The 19,651-nt window shown below is 34.5% G+C and overlaps 1 protein-coding gene across 2 annotated transcripts in view; it reads left to right on the top strand.

Moving 5' to 3' along the window:
* Window positions 1-19,651, top strand: part of TEX15 (testis expressed 15, meiosis and synapsis associated) — an 84,426-nt gene that overhangs the window by 45,311 nt on the left and 19,464 nt on the right. For both annotated transcript variants that reach the window (XM_063726602.1, XM_024251246.3), the window contains exons 5-7: window positions 3,101-3,338; window positions 10,768-10,914; window positions 12,001-12,163. In XM_063726602.1, coding sequence (XP_063582672.1) covers window positions 3,101-3,338; window positions 10,768-10,914; window positions 12,001-12,163 — 548 coding nt within the window. The remainder of the gene's footprint in view (window positions 1-3,100; window positions 3,339-10,767; window positions 10,915-12,000; window positions 12,164-19,651) is intronic.

Here is a 19,651-nt window from a genome sequence, read left to right as displayed (position 1 = left end):
AAGTTCTCTTTAAAGATCTCCAAATAAATAATTTTATTTTCTTTATTATGAAAAAATACTTACTTGAATACTTTTAATCTCTACTTTAGGCAACCGCCACCCCATAGCTAAATACCTTATATGAACTTGTGTTTCCACTTAAACTTAGAGATAAAATACTTCCCAGAGTTTTGTTTATTGAACAAAAAATTACCTACTATATGTAGGTTGTCTTGGAACCTATTCTAAATGATGTAATTAACTATGACATAGGCATTCCATCCAAAGCACTTATACTTTGTTGTAGTTAGCTTAAATGAGACAGCATGATAGCACAGAGTAAATTAAGAGTTCCTGGTCTACAGAAAGATACACAAGATTCCAATTCTGTTTCATCCACTCAGCTTCTCTATTATATGAGTTTTCTCATCTGTCTTTTACATTTATTTACTTAATATTTAATAAAGTATTAGTTAAAAAGTAATGACCAAAATTAAAAACCCACAAGCAAGAGTATAACTACAAATTCTAAGACTTGAGTATTGTGTTGATTTTGAGCTTTCCACCCCAGAGCTTAAAGTACATGCAGGGTTCAGAGGTGACAGACTTTGACATCTATCCCTCATTAGTATTGCCGCAGAAAAACATGGGGAAACATTTCTAGAAAATTATTCTTTTATGTATTTTTAAAATTTAAGATAATATAAATATTATTTTAGCACAGATTCTGATGCTTATTAATGTCTTGGCAAAAGAGTAATTTGTATATGCTGGTTCTTCAGATTCTTACCCAGTTATGTTATCAAGCAGGTGAAGCTCCCTGCCTGATACACTAGAAGTCAATACTATGATACCAGGTTTTTGAGAAAAGAAAAGCTTTTATTGCAAGTAGACTCACAAGGAGACAGGAGGTCAAGCTCAAATCTGTCTCCCCAAGCTAGCTTTAAAGCAGTAGTTTTATTAGAAATGGTCTGGGGGTGGATCCTAGTATCTTCAGGTGATTGGTAGAAGGAAAGAGAGGTGTAGAAAGTCCTTGGGCATTCACAGTTGTCTCTTTATGCTTCCTCATGGGTCCCATGTGCAAATTTGGGAGGAGTTAGTATAAAACACATGGTGGAAATTCAGGCTGTGATGTCAGCAAGCTGATTGTGTATAAACTTCATTTGGCCAAAATGGTTCCAAATGGTTTCAGCTGGTCTTGTTACAAGCGGAGGGAGTTTGAGTATTTCAGTCAGTTTTCTTATATGCCATCCTGCAAGCTTAAGAATTTTTGCTAGTCAATGGTTTCTTTAATTCTTGGGGGCACAGTTTCAATTACATGTTACTGTGTACAGAAAAGAGTCTTTAGGCTCGTTTTACCTATTGTTTCTGAAATGGAAGTCTTGAGACTCAGAGTTTCTGTCATTTAAAATCGTGATTTAGATCCTGTTGTCTGAATAAATTTGGAAAGCCAACCTTTATGCAATTTTTAGAGCCAGAAATAGATCAAAAACTGTATTATAGGCTATTTTTTTACTAACCTATTTAGGCGCATTTTTTTTTTCAAATATAATTCTGAAGACATACTGAAAAATAAAAAGTATTAGTAGTATAATTACCAATACAAAACTCCAGGGAATATTTTCTACTTCAATTTACAGAGGATTTTGTGGCCCTGGATTAGATTTTTATTGTTATGTTTGTTTCATTCCACTGAAACCCTTATGATGATATAATGGTAGTCAGGAAGATGACCAGGTTAAAAAAAAAAAAAAGAATTTAGCCCAAAATATCCCTGGTGCCACTGTGGAAAAACCCTGCTGTAGGGTTTACATTATACATCTTTAATTTATTCTGTGTACCTTCAAATGTTACTTTTATGTGTAGTGTAAGAATCTTAAGACAGTGATCTTAGTGGTTCACGGAATCTACTGATGTCAAGTTGAAATCAAGAGCAGGAAATGCCAATTTGTGGAGCCAAAAGTTAAGGCTGACATTTCCAGGAAATAGAAGTGATCATTATCTAATCAGTCAGTCTTGCTTTTGTGGTCCTGCCTACTGTTAATGATGAGTCATTCTTGAAAATAAGTATTAATATACTTATGTGCATGGTATGCTTTAAACACATTCTATAAGTGGTGTTCCAGGAAATAAATCTCGGAAGCATGTGGTTCTCAAGAACAATTTTCCTTTTGTGGTATATACATTCCTTTGCTAGGTTCTGTAGATTCTCCATTGCAGATAATCATTTGGCCCAGTGTCTGAACCACTCTGTTGTACCACCTGGTGTGGCAATTTCTGCTGCCAGTACTCCTGAGCAAGCCATATAGAATATCTAATCTGCCAATTTTAGGGAAGGGATGTATATTTTATATGTTTAAATGGGTTTTGTAATGGAAGTAGTAGAATTGGGGGTTATCTATACTTCAGATTATAATCTTTTCTGAGGTTGATTCCTAATTTTCTTTACCTAAGATAAGATCCTGTAATCAAATATTAGCTTGTTTCTCCCAGCTGTTACCTAAATCCCTGAAGAATGGATAATGTCCCTAATAATTGACTATATTTGTGCATGTGTGTGTGTTTTTGTGTCTATAGATGTGTAGAGATACATAGATATAGACAAGATATTTTGTTTAGAAAATGCATGTTTTTCTCTCCATAACACAATTAACAAAAATGTGAGCTCTGGAACCTGACAGACAAGAATTGGCATGTATAATTCCAACTCTGTCATTTTCCTACTTTGACAAGATTTAACTTTCTGAACCTCATTTTCCTCCTTTTAAAAATGTCGATAGCAACAAAATAAACTATAAAAACCTCTTGGGAAGTTGAGAATGAAATGAGAAGATGAATGTAATGCTTAAGATTTTGTACTGGTTACATTAGCAGCATTTAAGAAATGTTAGCCCCTGTTATTTTAGACCAGGGATGATGATAATGTTCATAAATCTTGGCTAAGTAATCCTGAATTTGTTCCTAAGATGATATTCAACCTAATTTATCATCACAGTGTAGTAATACCTCTGAATATCAGTACTTCTCTTGCTTTCTAACTGTGGTCAGTGGAAATATGTATCTTCTTGAAAATTTTGTTGATATTTATCTTTAACTGTATACATTGTTTGTTTTACTTTAGGTCAGAGATGCGTGAAAGTGGAAGACATTGCAGGGAACTTGAAGAACATTTCTGCTTTTTAGCACTTCCCCAGAGTGATGTAGCCCAGATATATCAGAATGGAATAAGTACCAGAGCATCTACATTGAAGATACTAGGAAATCCTCTTCTTGGAAGTTATATGTTTAGACATGTTGATATTGCCTTGAATTATTCTCATAGTCGAAGCATTACTGTAGAAAGTATTTTAATTTTTAAGGTAGGTATCATAAAACAAATATTAAGTATGTGGACAGTTTGCTTTAAATTGACCTGAACCTATTATCCTTTCGATATAAATTGTTAGTGTTTTTAAACTGCAGTCTATTAAATAAGTAATAATTATATGTATTATTTTTGTCATCATTATTCAAAATTTTCTCCTTTCCTCTTTACCTGGGTGTGCAACACAAAGCAAAAAAAAAAAAAAAAAAAAAGCAGCTTCATCTTTGTCTTCCCAATATATATATTTCTCTATTCTAATTGACCCACCTCTCTTTTACTCTTTTGTTTCTATCATAATAAGTACTATAGTGTTTTACATACCCTCCTCTAAAGCATTATATTATAATAATTTTGGTTTAAGCTAGTTATTTTTAAACTCCTGCAGTTTATTTTAGTTAGTAGTATTGTATCAATGTTAAATTCTTTATTTTGGTGATTTTACTATGGTTATGTAAGATGCTAACATTAAGAAAAGCTGGGCACAGGGTATATGGGACCTTTGAACTATTTTATGCGTGCCTGTGTGTGTGTGTGTGTGTCAAAGCCTTGTTTATAGAAGAAAATAGCCACCATGTAAATGTCCAGCAATAGTGTATTATTAATGTATCATATATTATGTCTCTGGAATAAGAAGTATCCATTGCAGTTAGATTTATGGAGAATTTTTAAAGATATGGGAAAATGCTTATGCAATCATGTTTAACTTTTTAAATTTTTTAAAAATGAGATATCAAGATGATATAAAATGGTGCTTAGTTATTATGAGTGATGATCTTTGGATCATGACAATATAGTTTTCTGTACTTTGTAGTTTTCCAAATAGCATTTTCCAAATATCCAGTGGTAAGTGTTCCTTTCCTTCCCTTCCCCTTCCCCTTCTCTTTCCCCTTCCCCTTCTCCTTTCTCCTTTCCCCTTTCCCCCTTTTTCTCCTTTCTCCCTTTTTCTCCTTTTTTCTCCCTTTCTCCCTTCCATTTTCCTTTCCTTTTTTTGCGACAGTCTCACTCTGTCACCCAGGCTGGAGTTCAGTGGTGCAAGCTCAGAGTGCAGCATTTGTAACTGTTGTAAATGAGATTGCTTTCCTGATTTCCTTTTCAGATCAATAACTATTATCATATAGAAATACTACTGATGAGTGTTTGTTGATTTTGTATCCTGCAACTTTACTGAATTTATCAGTTCTAAGAGGGTTTTTTTAATGACACTAGGTTTTCCTAAATATAAGATCATGTCATCTACAAACAAGGATAATTTGACTTCTTCCTTTCCCATTTTGATGCACTTTATTTCTTTCACTTGCCTGATTGCTCTGGCTAGTACTTCTAGAACTATATTGAATAGAAATAGTAAAAGTGAGCATCCTTGTCTTCAAGATCCTTGTAAAACAGCTTTCAATTTTTCCCCATTCAGTATGATATTAGCTATGGGTTTGTCATATATGAGTTTTATTGTTTTGAGATATATTCCTTCTATACCCAATTTGTTGAGACTTTTTGTGAAGGAATGTTCGGTTTTATTGCTTTTTCAGCATCTAATGAAATGATAATATGGTTTTTGTCCTTGATTTTCTTGATGTGATTTATCACATTGATTTGCATAAGTTGAACCATCCTTGCATCCCTGGTATGAATCCCACTTGGTCATGATGAATGGTATTTTTAATATGCTATTGAATTCAGTTTGCTAATATTTTGTTGAGGATTTTTACATCTCTGTTCATCAGGGGTATTGGCCCATAGCTTCTTTTGTTGTCTTTGGTTTTGGCATCAAGGTAGTACTGGCCTTGTGGAATGAGTTTGGAAGTATCTCCTCCCCTTCAGTTTTTTTGAATAGTTTGATTAGAATTGGTATTATTTTTTAATGTTGGTTAGAATTTAGTGGTGAAGCTATCAGGACCTGGGCTTTTCTTTGTCTGAAGACTTTATTGCTGTTTTGATCTTGTCACTCATTATTTATCTGTTCAAGTTTTCTGTTTCTTCATGGTTCAGTCTCAATAGGTTGGATGTCCAGGAATGTATCTATTTCTTTTGGGTTTTCCAATTTATTGCTGTATAGTTATCATACTAGTCTCTAACAATCCTTTGTATTTCTGTGGTTTCAGTTATAATGTTTCCTTTTAGTTTCTCATTTTATTTATTTGGGTCTTCTGTCTTATTTTCTTAGTCTAAGTAACTGTATATTTTGTTTACCTTTTTTTAAAAAATAATTTTTTGTTTTGATAATCTTTTTGGTTTTAGTTTTAATTTTATTTCTTCTCTGATCTTTTTTATGTCTTTCTTCCTACTCATTCTGGGTTTGGTTTGCTCTCACTTTTCTAGTTATTTGAGGTGCTAATAGAATTTTGTCCGTTTACAATGTTGTTATTGATAGGTAAGAACTTACTACTGCCATTTTGTTACTCGTTTTCTAGTTGTTTTGTAACTCTTTCTTCCTGTCTTCCTTTGTGGTTGATTTTCTCTGGTAGTATGTTTTAATTCATTGCTTTTTATTTTTAGTATTTCTGCTTTTTGGTTACCCTAAGGCTTACAAAACACATTTTGTAGTTATAACAAGTTATTTAAAACTGATACAGTTTAACTTTAATTGCAAAGAAAAAAACCTATACACACCAATTTCCTTTTCTTCCCACATTTTGAATTTTTGATAATCACAATTTGTATTATGTATATTGCTTGTCTCTTAAAAATTGTGGTTATTTAAGTTATTTCATTTTGTCTTCTTAAAAAAGATGGTTTATACACCATGGTTACAGTATCATGTTAGCATCCTTTTGGTTTTGAACAACTCCCTTTAATATCTCTTGTAGGACAGGTCTGGTAACAATAAATTCTTTCAGCCTTTTTTTTTTTTTTTTTTTTCTGGTCTGGGAAATTACCCCTCCTATTTCTTCTTCATTTCTGAAGGATAGTTTGCTGGCTTACAGTAAAAACTTTTTCTTTTCTTTTTTTTTTTTTTCTTTTTTTTCCCTGAGGACATAGCTTCAAACTCCCAGGCTCTAGCGATCCTCTTACCTGTTTTTTAGATTTATATATATATGTCTTTCATCAGATTTGGGAAGTTTTCAGCCTTCATTTCTTCAAATGTTCTCTCTGCCCTTTTTCTCTCTCTCCTTTTCAGACTCCCACAGCATATATGTTCTTATGCTTGATGGTGCCCCACAGGTGCCTTAGGCTCTGTTCACTCTTTTTTTTAGTCTTTTTTCTCTCTGTTCCTCAGCCTCAATAATTTTCATTTTCCAATCTTTAAGATCACTTATTCTCTCCTTTGCCTGCTCATATCTGCTTTTGAACCCTTCTAGAGCTTTTCGTTTTAGTTACTGTACTTTTCAGCTAGTGGATTTCTTTTTGGTTTTTAAGTTTTCTCTTTATTGATATTTCCATTTTGTTTATACATTGTTTTTTACTATCTCCACATACTTAGCTCTTTTAGCATCTTTAAGACAGATGTTTTAAAGTCTTTGTCTAGTAGATCAGCCATCAGGTCTTTTTCAGGGACAATTTCTGTTTTGTTTTGTTTTGTTTTTCCTTTGAATGGGCTGTAATTTTCTGCTTCTTTACATGCCTGGTGATATTTTTTGTTGAAGACTGGACATTTCATCTAATAATGTGGTAACTCTGGAAATCATCTCCTCCCAGGGTTTGGTTGTGGTTTTGTGTTTCTGTTTTTTGATTGTTGTAGGCTGTCTCTGTGCCAAGGATCAACCTGCAGTATAAACTTCTCAGCCTTTTCTGAGCCTGCACCTTTCCCTCTGTGTGCTGATTTTCTGATTTCTCCTGTATCTGTAGTTGCTTTTGAGTGTAGTATTTTTTTTATGTCTGGCTCCAAAATAGGGGAAAAGAAAAAAATGAAGAAGGGAAAAAAGGCACTGGCTCTTTAATCCCCTGGGTGTCATTTCAGCCAGGCAAGGAGGGGCTTGCAACAATGGTATTGATGCAGCAATGCCTGCCACTTCTGGTTGCCCCTCTGTTATTAATAGAAGCAGCACTCAGTGATGAGAATACATATACCATATGTTTATTATTGCCCACTCTGACCCACAAAAATTGTGGCCAGGAACACATGTACAAGCTGCTCCAGGAACACTGTACAGCTGCCTGTCATGGGGCACCAAGGGTGACTGCCACTGTGCTAAGAACTGAAATTGACTGAAATTAACCATAATACAGGTTGAGCATCCCTAATCCAAAAATTTGAAATCTGAAATACTCCAAAATTTGAGATTTTCTGAGTGCCAACATTACACTCAAAGGAAATACTAATTGGAGCATTTAGGGTTTCAGATTTCCTTATTAGGGATGATCAACTGGTAAGTATAATACAAATATTCTGAAATTCGAAAAAATTCAAAATCTGAAACATTCTGGTTTTAAGCATTTTGGATAAGGGATACTCAACCTGTATGCTATTCAAGCGTTCCCCTGAAAGTTACAAGCCTTCAGTAGGTTCTAGAGTTCCAAAATAGTTACACCAGACAGATTTTGCCAGTGCAGTTATTGTCTAAGTAGGGAGACAGATTTCTGGTACCTCCTACTCCCCCACCTTCCCAATTGACCTCTGAACTATTTTTACAACTTTTCTGAAATTCTAAAAGCTATTCAAAATCTTAAAAATAAGTCTCATAGCAGAATCGCAGGCATCCACAGATAAATTGGTTAAGATTTATTCTGGTCGTTTTTCTCGGAGAAATAAGCATAAAGAGAAATCTAAGGGGGGAAGAAAAGAAAAAAAAAGATTTACTGTGGTTAAGCTTTGCCAGGACTATTAAAATCACAGTAGGTATCCTGATTTGCATGAAAACAGCTTGGGATTGTGTGTATATCTACAGAAAATCAATGGTTCATGTGGCATAACTCCTTACAATTTTTTTGACCTCAAATATCAAATTAAGCATAATTTACTTTTATATTAAAAAGTAATAGATAAGGATTTTAGAAAATTTGGAATGTAGTAAAAAGTCCAAAAAGCCCAGCAGTAACCACAGGGTTTTTTGTGTATGTGTATTAGTCATCTATTCATGTGTATAGACATGCAGGTATAATTGTAATTAAAGTATGTTGTTGCTTTGTATATTACTTGCTTTTTTCACTGATTATAAAATAAACATTTTCTAAGCCCTTAAATATTATTTTGTAATATCCTTTTGAGCAGCTGCATAGTATTACACTGTAGACCTGCCATATTTGCCCAACAAATTCTGTGATGTTAGGATATAAGTTATTTGGTTTTTAGTTTGTTTTGTTTTTACACTCCTAAATACTACATAGATTGTCCTTTTAGGTACATTTTACACACACGAATGATTCTTTGCTAAGAATTAATTGGTTTATTCCTAGGTGTCAAATTAGAAATCAAAAGTATGTACATTTTTATATCTTTTGATTGTGTAATGCTCAACTGTCCTGAGAAAGGTTGCACTAATTGACATTTCCATCCACAGTGTGTAAGAATGCCTGTTATCTCACAACCTCAGTAAACCTATATATTACACTGAACTTTTAAAAAAACTTCTGCAGTCTAATGTGTGGTTTAATTTTTTCTTCATTATGATTATTCCTGAGTTTAAAGTTTCTGTTGAATATATTTACTGACAGTATTTAGTGAATTACTTATTTATATTCCTTGACAGTTTGGGGGATTTTTTTCCCCTTTTCTGCATTGACTGGTGAGCATTATCTGTTGACTGAAGCATATTTTAAGAGCTAGGCTTCTCTCTGTATAATGTTTTATCATTTCACGTCTTTAATTTTTTAGTAAACTTTTTAGCTTAGAATAATGTTAGATTTATAGAAAAGTCACAAAGATAGTAAAGAGAGCGCTTATATATAACGCACCCAGCTTCTTCTGATGTTAACATTTTACATAAATATAGCATGATTGTCAAAACTAAGAAACTAACATTGTCAACCATTAACTAAATTACAGACTTTATTTGGCTTTTGCTAATTTTTCTACTTATGTTTGTTTGTGTTCCAGGATCCAATTCAGGATACCACTTTATTCTTAGTATTGTTTTGATTGTTGAATGAACGTATTAATCTATTTAAAATAATGGTAATAAAATACTGTCATTTATGTTCATGTTTTAGTTTTTAAATCATTTGTTGTTTATGGGCAGAAATTTTAGAATATTATGTTGTCAAGTTTATATGTTTTTGTTTCATTTTATTGGCACATATTCTTAGAAAACAGTTGTCACTTTGAGATTAAATAAATATTGGCCTATGTTTCTTTCTACAGTATTTTCATTGTGTTTTTAATACTTAAATATTTAACATGTTAAGAAAAGAATTTAATTTTTTCTATTGTCCCACATCATTAATTGAATAATCACTTCTTTATTTCAAACGGTATCTTTAATATAATATACTGTATTTTTAGTATTTTTAATACATGTTGGAGCTTACTCCGGGCTTTTTCTTTCATTCTGTTTTTTGTTCATTTTGGTCTTTTCTCTGCTTTTTCTTGTGGTAGTACCATCCTTTTTAAAAATGTTTTTATATCTGGAATTGCAAGTCACTTGTCCTGTTCCATCATTGTCAATTGCTAACCCAGACTTTAAAAAAAAATTCTGAGCTATTCTTGTTTGTCTTCCAAGTACATTTTAAAATTAAACCCCATTTTTAAAAGTAAATTCTTGGCTGGGCGCGGTGGCTCACGCCTGTAATCCCAACGCTTTTCGGAAGCCGAGGTGGGCAGATCACCTGAGGTCAGGAGTTCGAGCCCAGCCTGGCCAACATGGCAAAATCCCATCTCTACTAAAAATACAAAAATTAGCTGGGCATGTAATCTCAGCCATTCAGGAGACTGAGGCAGGAGAATCGTGGAACCCAAGAGGCAGAGGCTGCAGTGAACCAAGATCACGCCACTACACTCCAGCCTGGGTGACAGAGTGAGACTATCTCAAAAAAAAAAAAAAAAAGTAGATTCTCTGAAATTTTAATTGGAATTACTCTAATCTAAGAGTTTAATTTGGGGGAGAATTGACATAATTGCCATGCTGAGTCATCCCATTCATCTAGAAAATGGATTATCTTTCCATTCATATTTCTACTTCTTAAAAAAAAAAAATCAGGGCCTGGCACGGTGGCTTATGCCTATAATCCCAGTGCTTTGGGAGGCCAAGGCAGGAGAATTGCTTGACCCGGGAGTTCAAGACCAGCCTAGGCAACATGGTGAAACCTGATCCCTACAAAAATTAGCTGGGCATAGTGGTGCGTACCTGTGGTCCCAGCTACTCAGCAGGGCTGAGGTGGGAGGATCGCTTAAGCCTGAGAGGTCTAGGCTGCAACTCCAGCCTGGACTGAACAGAGTGAGACCCTGTCTCAGAAAAACAAAACAATGTTAGCCTTTTATGTTTGAAATGTGACAGTTTAGAAATGTTTTGGTATATTTTTACGTACTTTTTTTTTTGGCTTTTTTTTTTTAGGTTCTCTTTGGAAAAGTGAAGAAAATCCAACCTTCTGTGGATAAAAATAAAGTTTCTTTGGATCCTTCTCCTAACTTTGATTGCCATATGTCAAGAAATGCACCTTCATTGAAAGATACCATTGAACTGCAAGCCTACAGTTCAGCAGTATGTTAATGGTTCATTTGATTTCTTGAAAAGTACCTGTTTCACATTGTACGTTTTAAGACTTAAATTCCCAAAATGTTAAATGAAAATCTCTTAATTCGTTCAATATAATATCTTAAGCAAACAGCGAAAGCTATTTTAATATTTGTTGTATGGAATATTAGTGAAGAAGTTTGAAAATTTACATTTAACTCTGTTCAAAGTACAGTGGCTTCTTTTATTTAGATATTATATAGATTAATTACTAACTTTCAAAATATACCAACTTCTCTTTTAAACAAGGCTGCACAGCAGGGTGACCATGCTTAATAATAATGCATTATTTCAGAATTGCTGAGAGTAAATTTCCAATGTCTCACCATAAAAAGTGATGGGTGAGGTGATGGACATGTTAATTACCTTGATTTAATTACTCCTCATTGTATAAATATATCAAAACACCACATTGTGCCCCACAAATATATATAGTTAAGATTTATCAATCATAAATAATATTAATTTTAAAAAACAAGACTATTTTGAAATAAGATTTTGATCTTCTATACTTTGCAAAAGTAGGAAAAAGAAAAGGCTTATGTATTAGTCATTGGATGAAACAGTAATCTGTCATATTTCACTTATTCTGTGGACCTTTAATTTTATACAGAATATTAAATTATATGTGGATTATATATAATCATAGTATGATTAAATGAAGATAAATCTTCTCAATGAAAGTATATCCATGCACTCACATGTAAAACACATTACCTATTGTTATTTTCCTAATTTTTTCTACCAAATAAAATACAGTAGTTGAGACTGTATGCAAAACATTTAGCTTTTAATGAAAAAATATTTTTTATTTAAAAACAAATTGTGCCTTTCTCTGCAGACATTAGTAGCCTATCAAAAAAAAATTGTGGGGGAGAAAAAGGAATTCTGTACATCTTCAAAAACATTAGGGTTAAACAAGGCAGCTGGAGAAGTTTATATGGAAGTAGATAAATAATATGCAATTATATTGATTTTTTTTAAATATGAGCTTATTCAAGTCTGATTGCCAAAATTAATCAGCATGAACCTGTTTTCTTCTTCATCTTTCAGGTGTACTTCTATGAATACAGTGTCCTTTCAAAGCCTGTAGATAAACCTAGGCAATGTCTTCCATATGCTGTAGTAACAGTAAAATTTCTTGGTTCAAAAGTAGATAATGGACGCCTTATGACATCTTTGAGATTCCTCTCAACAGGATTTCCTAAGAGAGCTGGTAAGATACACATATGATTGTATTGATTAGCATTTGTGCTGGTCTTAAAATTTCTCAGTATTATTTACTGGCTGGGCACAATGGTTCACACCTGTAATCCCAGCACTTTGGGAGGCGGAAGTGGGCGGATTACTTGAGGCCAGCCTGACCAACATGGCAAAACCCCGTCTCTAGTAAAAATACAAAAATTAGCCAGGTGTGGTGTTGTGTGCCTGTAATCCCAGCTACACAGGTGGCTGAAGAAGGAGAATCACTTGAACCCAGGAGGTGGAGGTTGCAGTGAGCCAGGATCACACCACTGTGCCCAGCCTAGGTGACAGAGGGAGACCTTGTCGCAAAAAAAAAAAAAAAAAGTAGTGAATCTCCAAGTAAAATAGTTGTGTTTTACCTGTTCTACATTTTATAGATCTAGAATCATACTGCAGGTATTTTGCTCAGTATTAGGTTTGTGTGATTCTTCCCTATTGATATGTGTAACTGTAGTTTGTTCATTTTCATGGATGAATGGATAGAGTATTCCATTGTGTAGACACACTGTACACTATCCTACTGAGGATATTTGGACACTTTCCAGTCTTCTTCTTATTCCAAACATTGCTATTTTAAATATTCATAAAAGTGTCTCATTGCATATGTGCAAGAATTTTTCCATAGAATATGTATTTACAACAGGAATGTTCAACTTAAAGACAACATCAAATGGTTTTCCAAAGTGGTTTGCATTAGATTACATAATCACTCTATATTCTTGCCAACACATACTATGCTTTTTGTTTGAGTTTTGTTTCTGCCAGTCTAATGAGTGTGATATGTTATTTCATTGTGGTTTTAACTTGTTTTTCCCTAATTAATGAAGTTGAGGATTTTTGTATCCTCACCAAACTTAGTGCTGTCAGACTTTTTCAGTGTTTTTGCTGCACTAGTAGGTACAGCATTTAATTGCTTTTGTATTTTGCTTTTCCTCAAATGCTAAGTAAGTTAGGTTCTTTTTTGATAGGTGTATTGGCCATTAGTTTTCCACTTTTCTGAAATTCCTGGTCACATCTTTCATCTACTTTTTCTAATTAAGCTAATTTTTATTTCATTATTGATTTGTAGGAATTCTTTTACATATTGGATATTGGCTCTTGGGTCATTTGTGTTGCGAGTGTCTTCTCTGAGTTTGTGTGTTCGTATTCTCATTTTTGTCAAATGTTTTTTGATGAACAGGGGTTCTTAATGTCAGATATGTCTTTTTAAGTACTACTACATGTGTCTTTCATAAGAATACTTTTCCTAGGACATGAAGATATTTTTCTGTGTTTTTTTAAAACTTTATGGGTATGTTTTCCCATTTTTGTTTTATCTACCTGGAAATGACTTTGGTGTGTGATAGGATTCTTTTAAAGTCCCAATTTATTTTAGTTTACATATGCCAACCCAGTTGTCTCAGTACAGTTTATTGGAGAATCCATTTTCCCCACTGATGTATACTGCAGTACCACCTCTGTAATATATCAGTTGGCTGCAGGTGCTGCAGAGATCTCTTACTGGACTCTCTATTCATCTCTTTGCCTATCCTTTTGCCATGAGCATCTTGCCTTAATTATTGTAACTTCATTAAAAATACTAATACCTGACTTTGTATGAGAGAGAAAAAATACTAATACCTGTATAACTGATCCTTCATCTTTTTAAAAATAATTTTTTGTTTTTGGTCCTTTGCTGTTCATAGAAATTTTAGAATCAGCTTATCAAGATCTGCCAACAAATCTATCAGAATTTTGATTGAGATTGATGGAATCTATGTATTAATTTGTGGAAAATTGTCTTCTTTATTGAGTTTTCTAATCTATTAACATTGTATTTCTCCCATGTCAGTTATCTCTAATGTATTTCAATTTTATAATTTTCTCTATAACATCTTACATGTGTTTTATTTTTAAACATTTGGTATTTTATGCTATTTTAAATGATAGCTATTTTGTTTTATTTTCTATTGTTGTATGTCCATTCAGTTGATTTAAAACTGTAAGATTCAGTAGCTTTTAGCATATTCACAAATATGTGCAATCATCACCACAGTTTTAAAATTTAAGGTAGTTTGTTTCGTTTTGTTTTTTGAGACAGGGTCTCACCTTGTCACCCAGGCTGGAATGCTGTGGCACAACTTGGCTCACTGCAGCCTCCGCCTCCCAAGCTCAAGCAATCCTCCCGTCTCCACCTTCAGTTGCTGGGACTACAGGTGCGCACCACCACACCTGGCTAATTTTGTATTTTTTTTGTAGAGACAGGGTTTCACCATGTTGCCCAGGCTGGTCTCGAACTCCTAAGCTAAAGTGATCCACCTGCCTCAGCCTCCAAAAGTGCTGGGATTACAGTCGTGAGCCACCGAACCCTGCCGAAGCTCACATTTTAAAGAAACTTTGTGCCGGGCACCATGGCTCATGCCTGTAATCCCAGCACTTTGGGAGGCCAAGGCAGGTGGATTACCTGAGGTCAGGAGTTCGAGACCAGCCTGGCTAACATGGTGAAACCCTGTCTCTACTAAAAATACAAAACTTAGCTGGGCGTGGTGCCAGGCGCCTATAATCCCAGCTACTCGGGAGGCTGAGGCAGGAGAATCGCTTGAACCTGGGGGGTCGGAGGATGCAGTGAGCCGAGATGGCACCACTTCACTCCAGCCTGGGCGAAAGAGCAAAACTCCGTCTCGAAAAAAAAAGAGAAACTTTGTGCCCTTTAAAAGCTTATTATATCCCTGACCCCCAGCCCTAAGCAACTACTAATGTACTTATTTGCCTAATCTGGGCATTTCATTTAAGTAAAGTCATAATTTTTGTACTTTTTTATGCCTGATTTCTTTCACTTAACAATATTTTCCCGGTTTGTCCATGTTGTAGCATGTATCAGCACTTTATTTCTTTTTATGCAGTACCATTTCATTGTATAGATACACCATATTGTATTTATCATTTGGTCAACATTTGGGTTGTTTCCATCTTTTGACAATTACAAATTCTGCTATGAATGTTCGCATACAAGTTTTTACATGGATATGTGTTTTCATTGCTCTTGAGTACAGTATATCCAAGAGTGGAATTGCTGGGTTATATGAAGACTCTGTAGTAACTGATCGAGGAACTGCCAGACTATTTTCCAAAGTGGCTGCACCATTTAAATTCACATCAGCAGTGTCTGAGAGTTAGAATTTCTTCATATCCTTGTCATGACTTATTTGACTTTTTGATTATAGCCATCCTAGTGGGTGTGAAGTATAGTTTTCAGAATATGAGTTTTGCACTTCTTTTGTTAAGCTTATTTCAAAGTATTTTATTCTTTGGTGCTATCATAAATGGAATTCTTTATTTTATTAGTGTATTGTTCATTCCAAATGTATAGAAATATAATTGACTTTTGTGTAATGATAGTGTATCCTGCAGCCTTGCTGAACTCGTTATTCTAATAGTTTTTTAGTGGTCTTTGGGATTTTCTATATATAAGATCATGTCATCTGTGAATAGAGAAAATTTTACTTTTTCCTTTCCAGTCTTTTTTTGCGTAATTGCCCTGGCTAAGTACCTCCAGTAAGAGAAGTGGCAAGAGCAGACATCTTTGTCTGTATTCCTGAATTTAGGGGGAAGGCCTCCAGTCTTTTACCAGGAAGTATGATGTCAGTTGTAGGGGTTTTACAGACGCTCTTTATCATGTTGAGGAAATTTGCTTCTGTTTCTGCTTCATTGAGAGTTTTTAGACTATTGGATTTTCTCAATTGTTTTTTCTTCGTTGAGATGGTTGTGACTTTTTTTGTTGTTGTTTTTATTGATATAATGTATTACATTAATTGATTTTAGATGTTAACATTGCATTCCTTGGATCCCATTTGGTCATGGTGTATAATTCATTTTATATGTTCCTGGAATCAGTTTGCTGCAATTTTATTGGGGATTTTTGTGTCCATATTTATAAGAGATACTGGTATGATGTCTTTGTCTGGTTTTGGTGGTAGGTTAATATTGTTCCATAGGATGAGTTGGGAAGTATTCTATTCTCTCCTCTTTTATTTTTTGGAATAATATATGAAGAATTGGTATTATTTCTTCTTTAAACATTTGGTAGACTTCACTAAGGAAGCCATCTGGGGATGGGTTTTTCCTTGTGGGTAGTATTCAATTACTAATTCAGTTTCTTCACTTGTCGTAGGTCTGTTCTTATTTTCTGTTTCTTCTTGCGTCACGTTCAGTACTTTCTGTTTTTATTGGAAGTTGTTCATTTAAGTTATGTAATTTATTGGCATACATTTGCTAATAGTATTCCTTTAATAGTCTTTTTATTTCTGTTGGTAGTGATGGCCCCTCTTTCATTTCTGAATCTACTAGTTTGAGTCTTCTTTTTTTTTTTTTGGTCAGTCAGGTTAAAAAGGTTTATCAATTTATCAATTTTGTTTTTGTTTTGTTTTGTTTTGTTTTTCAAAGAACCAATTTTGGTTTCATTCTTTTTGCTATTATTCTGTTCTCTATTTCATTAATTTCCTCTCTTTATTTTCTTCTGTTTGCTTTAGATTTAGTTTGCTATTTCACGTGTGTGTGTCTTAAGGCGGAAGGTTAGGTTTTGATTTCAAATATTTCTTCTTTGTTAATATAGGTCTTTATAGCTATAAATTTCTAGAAACAACTACTTTAGCTGTGTCCCATGACATATGTTATGTTGTAATTTTCATTTATCTCAAATTTATTTTCTAAATTCCTTTTGATTCATTCTTTAATTCATTGGTTTTTTCAGACCATGTTTTTTATGTATTTGCAAATTTCCAAAATTTTTTTGTTACTGATACCTATTTCATTCCATTGTAGTTGGAAAACAGTTTGTATTATCTTTTTCCTTTAAGTTTATTGAGGTGTGTTGTATAACCTAGCATATAGTCTTTCCTGGAGAATGATCCATGTGCAACTGAAAAGAATATAACAGTAGTCCTCCAGTATCTGTCAGGGAGGATTGGTTCCAGGATGTCCCATGGGTACCAAAATTTGTGGATGCTCAAATTCCTTATACAGACTGGCTCAATATTTGCATATAACCTACACACATCCTCCCATATACTTTAAGTTATCTCTATATTACTTATAATACAAATACCACGTTTGTGCTATGTAAATAGTTGTTATACTGTGTTTTTTATTTGTATTATTGTTTATTGTTATATTGTTATTTTGTTGTGTTTTTATTTTAATTTTTCACCCATGATTGGTTGAATCCATGGATTTGGAACCCACCAATACATAGGGCCAATTGTACTATATTCTGCTGTTGCCAGGCAGGGTGTTCCATAGGCTGTTAGGTCTACTTGTTTTATAGTTTGTTCAAGTGTTCTGTTTCCTTGACGATTTTCTACCTAGTTGTTCTGTCCATATTTCCCTTCAACCAGAAGGCTTACATTAGAGACAACAGATAGGGACCTTTCCCCACTTCTACTGCAGCCCATCTGCAAATGTATTATAGCTTATTACTTTAATCAAAGGATGAGGCCTTTCAGGGTGATTAACTTTAGAGAAAACCTATATTATGCCCACAGTCATAGCCACATGTGTTGGCTATCAGCATACTTATCTCACTCTAGAGTACACCAGACTACACTATCTAATACGGTAGCCACTAGTCACATGTGGCTCTTTAAATTTAAATTAATTAAAATTAAATTATAAATTCAGTTTATCAGTCACACCAGGCACATTTCAATGCTCAGTAACCACATGTGGCTAGTAGCTACCATAGATAACATTTCTATCATCACTGAATATATGGTACTAATAACTATTTGGTAGTGTACTTTATTGATTGTAATCTGGTTTTGTTAGTTTCCGTATTGCATTGAAGATGTTGGATTTGTTGGGGGTTTTTTCTTACTACTTTTTTATTTTAATTTTTTTTATTTCCATAGGTTTTTAGGGAAACAGGTGGTATTTGGTTACATGAGTAAGTTTTTTAGTGGTGATTTGTGAGATTTTGGTGCACCCAAGATGTTGGATTTGTTCTGCAATTTTTAATTGTCATTTGATGAGAATGCCATTAAAAAGGGAATAAAGTAAAAATGCCGTTATCAAGTTTAAAGAGATAGCATAATATAGAGATTAAGATTCTACTGTTTATAAACTGTGTGATTCTGGGCAAATTGTTCTTAATTTCACTTCCTCATCAATAAAATGGAAATATTGTTAAGATTAAATTAATGTGGCCTGGCACGGTGGCTCACACTTGTAATCCTAGCACTTTGGGAGGCCGAGGCGGGCGGATCACGAGGTCAGGAGATCGAGACCACGGTGAAACCCTGTCTCTACTAAAAATAGAAAAAATTAGCCGGGCATGGTGGCAGGAACCTGTAGTCCCAGCTACTCGGAGAGGCTGAGGCAGGAGGATGGCGTGAACCCGGGAGGCGGAGCTTGTAGTGAGCCGAGATCGCACCACTGCACTCCAGCCTGGGTGACAGAGACTCTGTCTCAAAAAAAAAAAAAAAAAAAAAAAAAAAGATTAAATTAATGTACGTCAGGCACTTAAAACAGGACCTGGCATCCATGTTAAGTATTTTATAAGTTTTTGTTAACATTATGTGTATGTTAAAATGCATTTGTCACACATTTGTAAAAGTGAAATTATTAAACTTAAGCAGTTAGGGTTTTTTTGTTTGTTTGTTTTGAGATGGGGTCTTGCTCTGTCACCCAGGCTGGAGTGTGGTGGTGCCATCTCGGCCCACTGCAACTTCCGCCTCCTGGGTTTAAGCAATCCTCCCGTCTCCCAAGTAACTGGGACTACAGGCAACGTGCCACCATGCCTAATTTTTGTATTTTTAGTAGAGACAGGGTTTCACCATGTTGGCCAGGCTGGTCTCGAACTCCTGACCTCAGGAGATTCACCTGATCTAAACTTAAGTAATTAGGTTTCTTTTCCCACATTGGTATATACTAATCCATCTTCTTTTTTTTTTTTTTCTTTTTCCTTGAGACAGAGTCTTGCTCTGTTGCCCAGGCTGGAGTGTAGTGGCGTGATCTCAGCTCACTGCAACCTCCGCCTCACGGGTTCAAGCGATTCTCCTGCCTCAGCCTCCTGAGTACCTGGGACTGCAGGCACACACCACCACGTCCGGCTAGTTTTTTGTATTTTTAGTAGAGACAGTGTTTCACCATGTTGGCCAGGCTGGTCTCAAACTCCTGACCTCAAGTGATCTGCCTGCCTCTGCCTCCCAAAGTGCTGGGATTACAGGCGTGAGCCACCTTGCCCGGCCATATTAATCTATCTTAATCTTTGTAATAGCTGCATAACATTCTGTCTTCTAGGACATTTGTTATAACGTATGCTCATAGTAATTTTATCATTTTTGATATGTCATTCATTTAGCCAGTCTCATATTGATGTATAGTTAGGTTTCTAGCTTTTAACTCTCTTGGGTTATTTTACTGAAAATCCTTGTCCATAGAATTTTGGGTATTTATACAAGTTTATCAGAGTAGTAAATGAGTA

Source organism: Pongo abelii, chromosome 7 (genome assembly GCF_028885655.2).
Source record: "Pongo abelii isolate AG06213 chromosome 7, NHGRI_mPonAbe1-v2.0_pri, whole genome shotgun sequence".
Classification (NCBI taxonomy): domain Eukaryota; kingdom Metazoa; phylum Chordata; class Mammalia; order Primates; family Hominidae; genus Pongo; species Pongo abelii.
The sequence above is the reverse complement of the archived record's forward strand: the minus strand, read 5'-3'. Positions and strand labels throughout refer to the sequence as shown.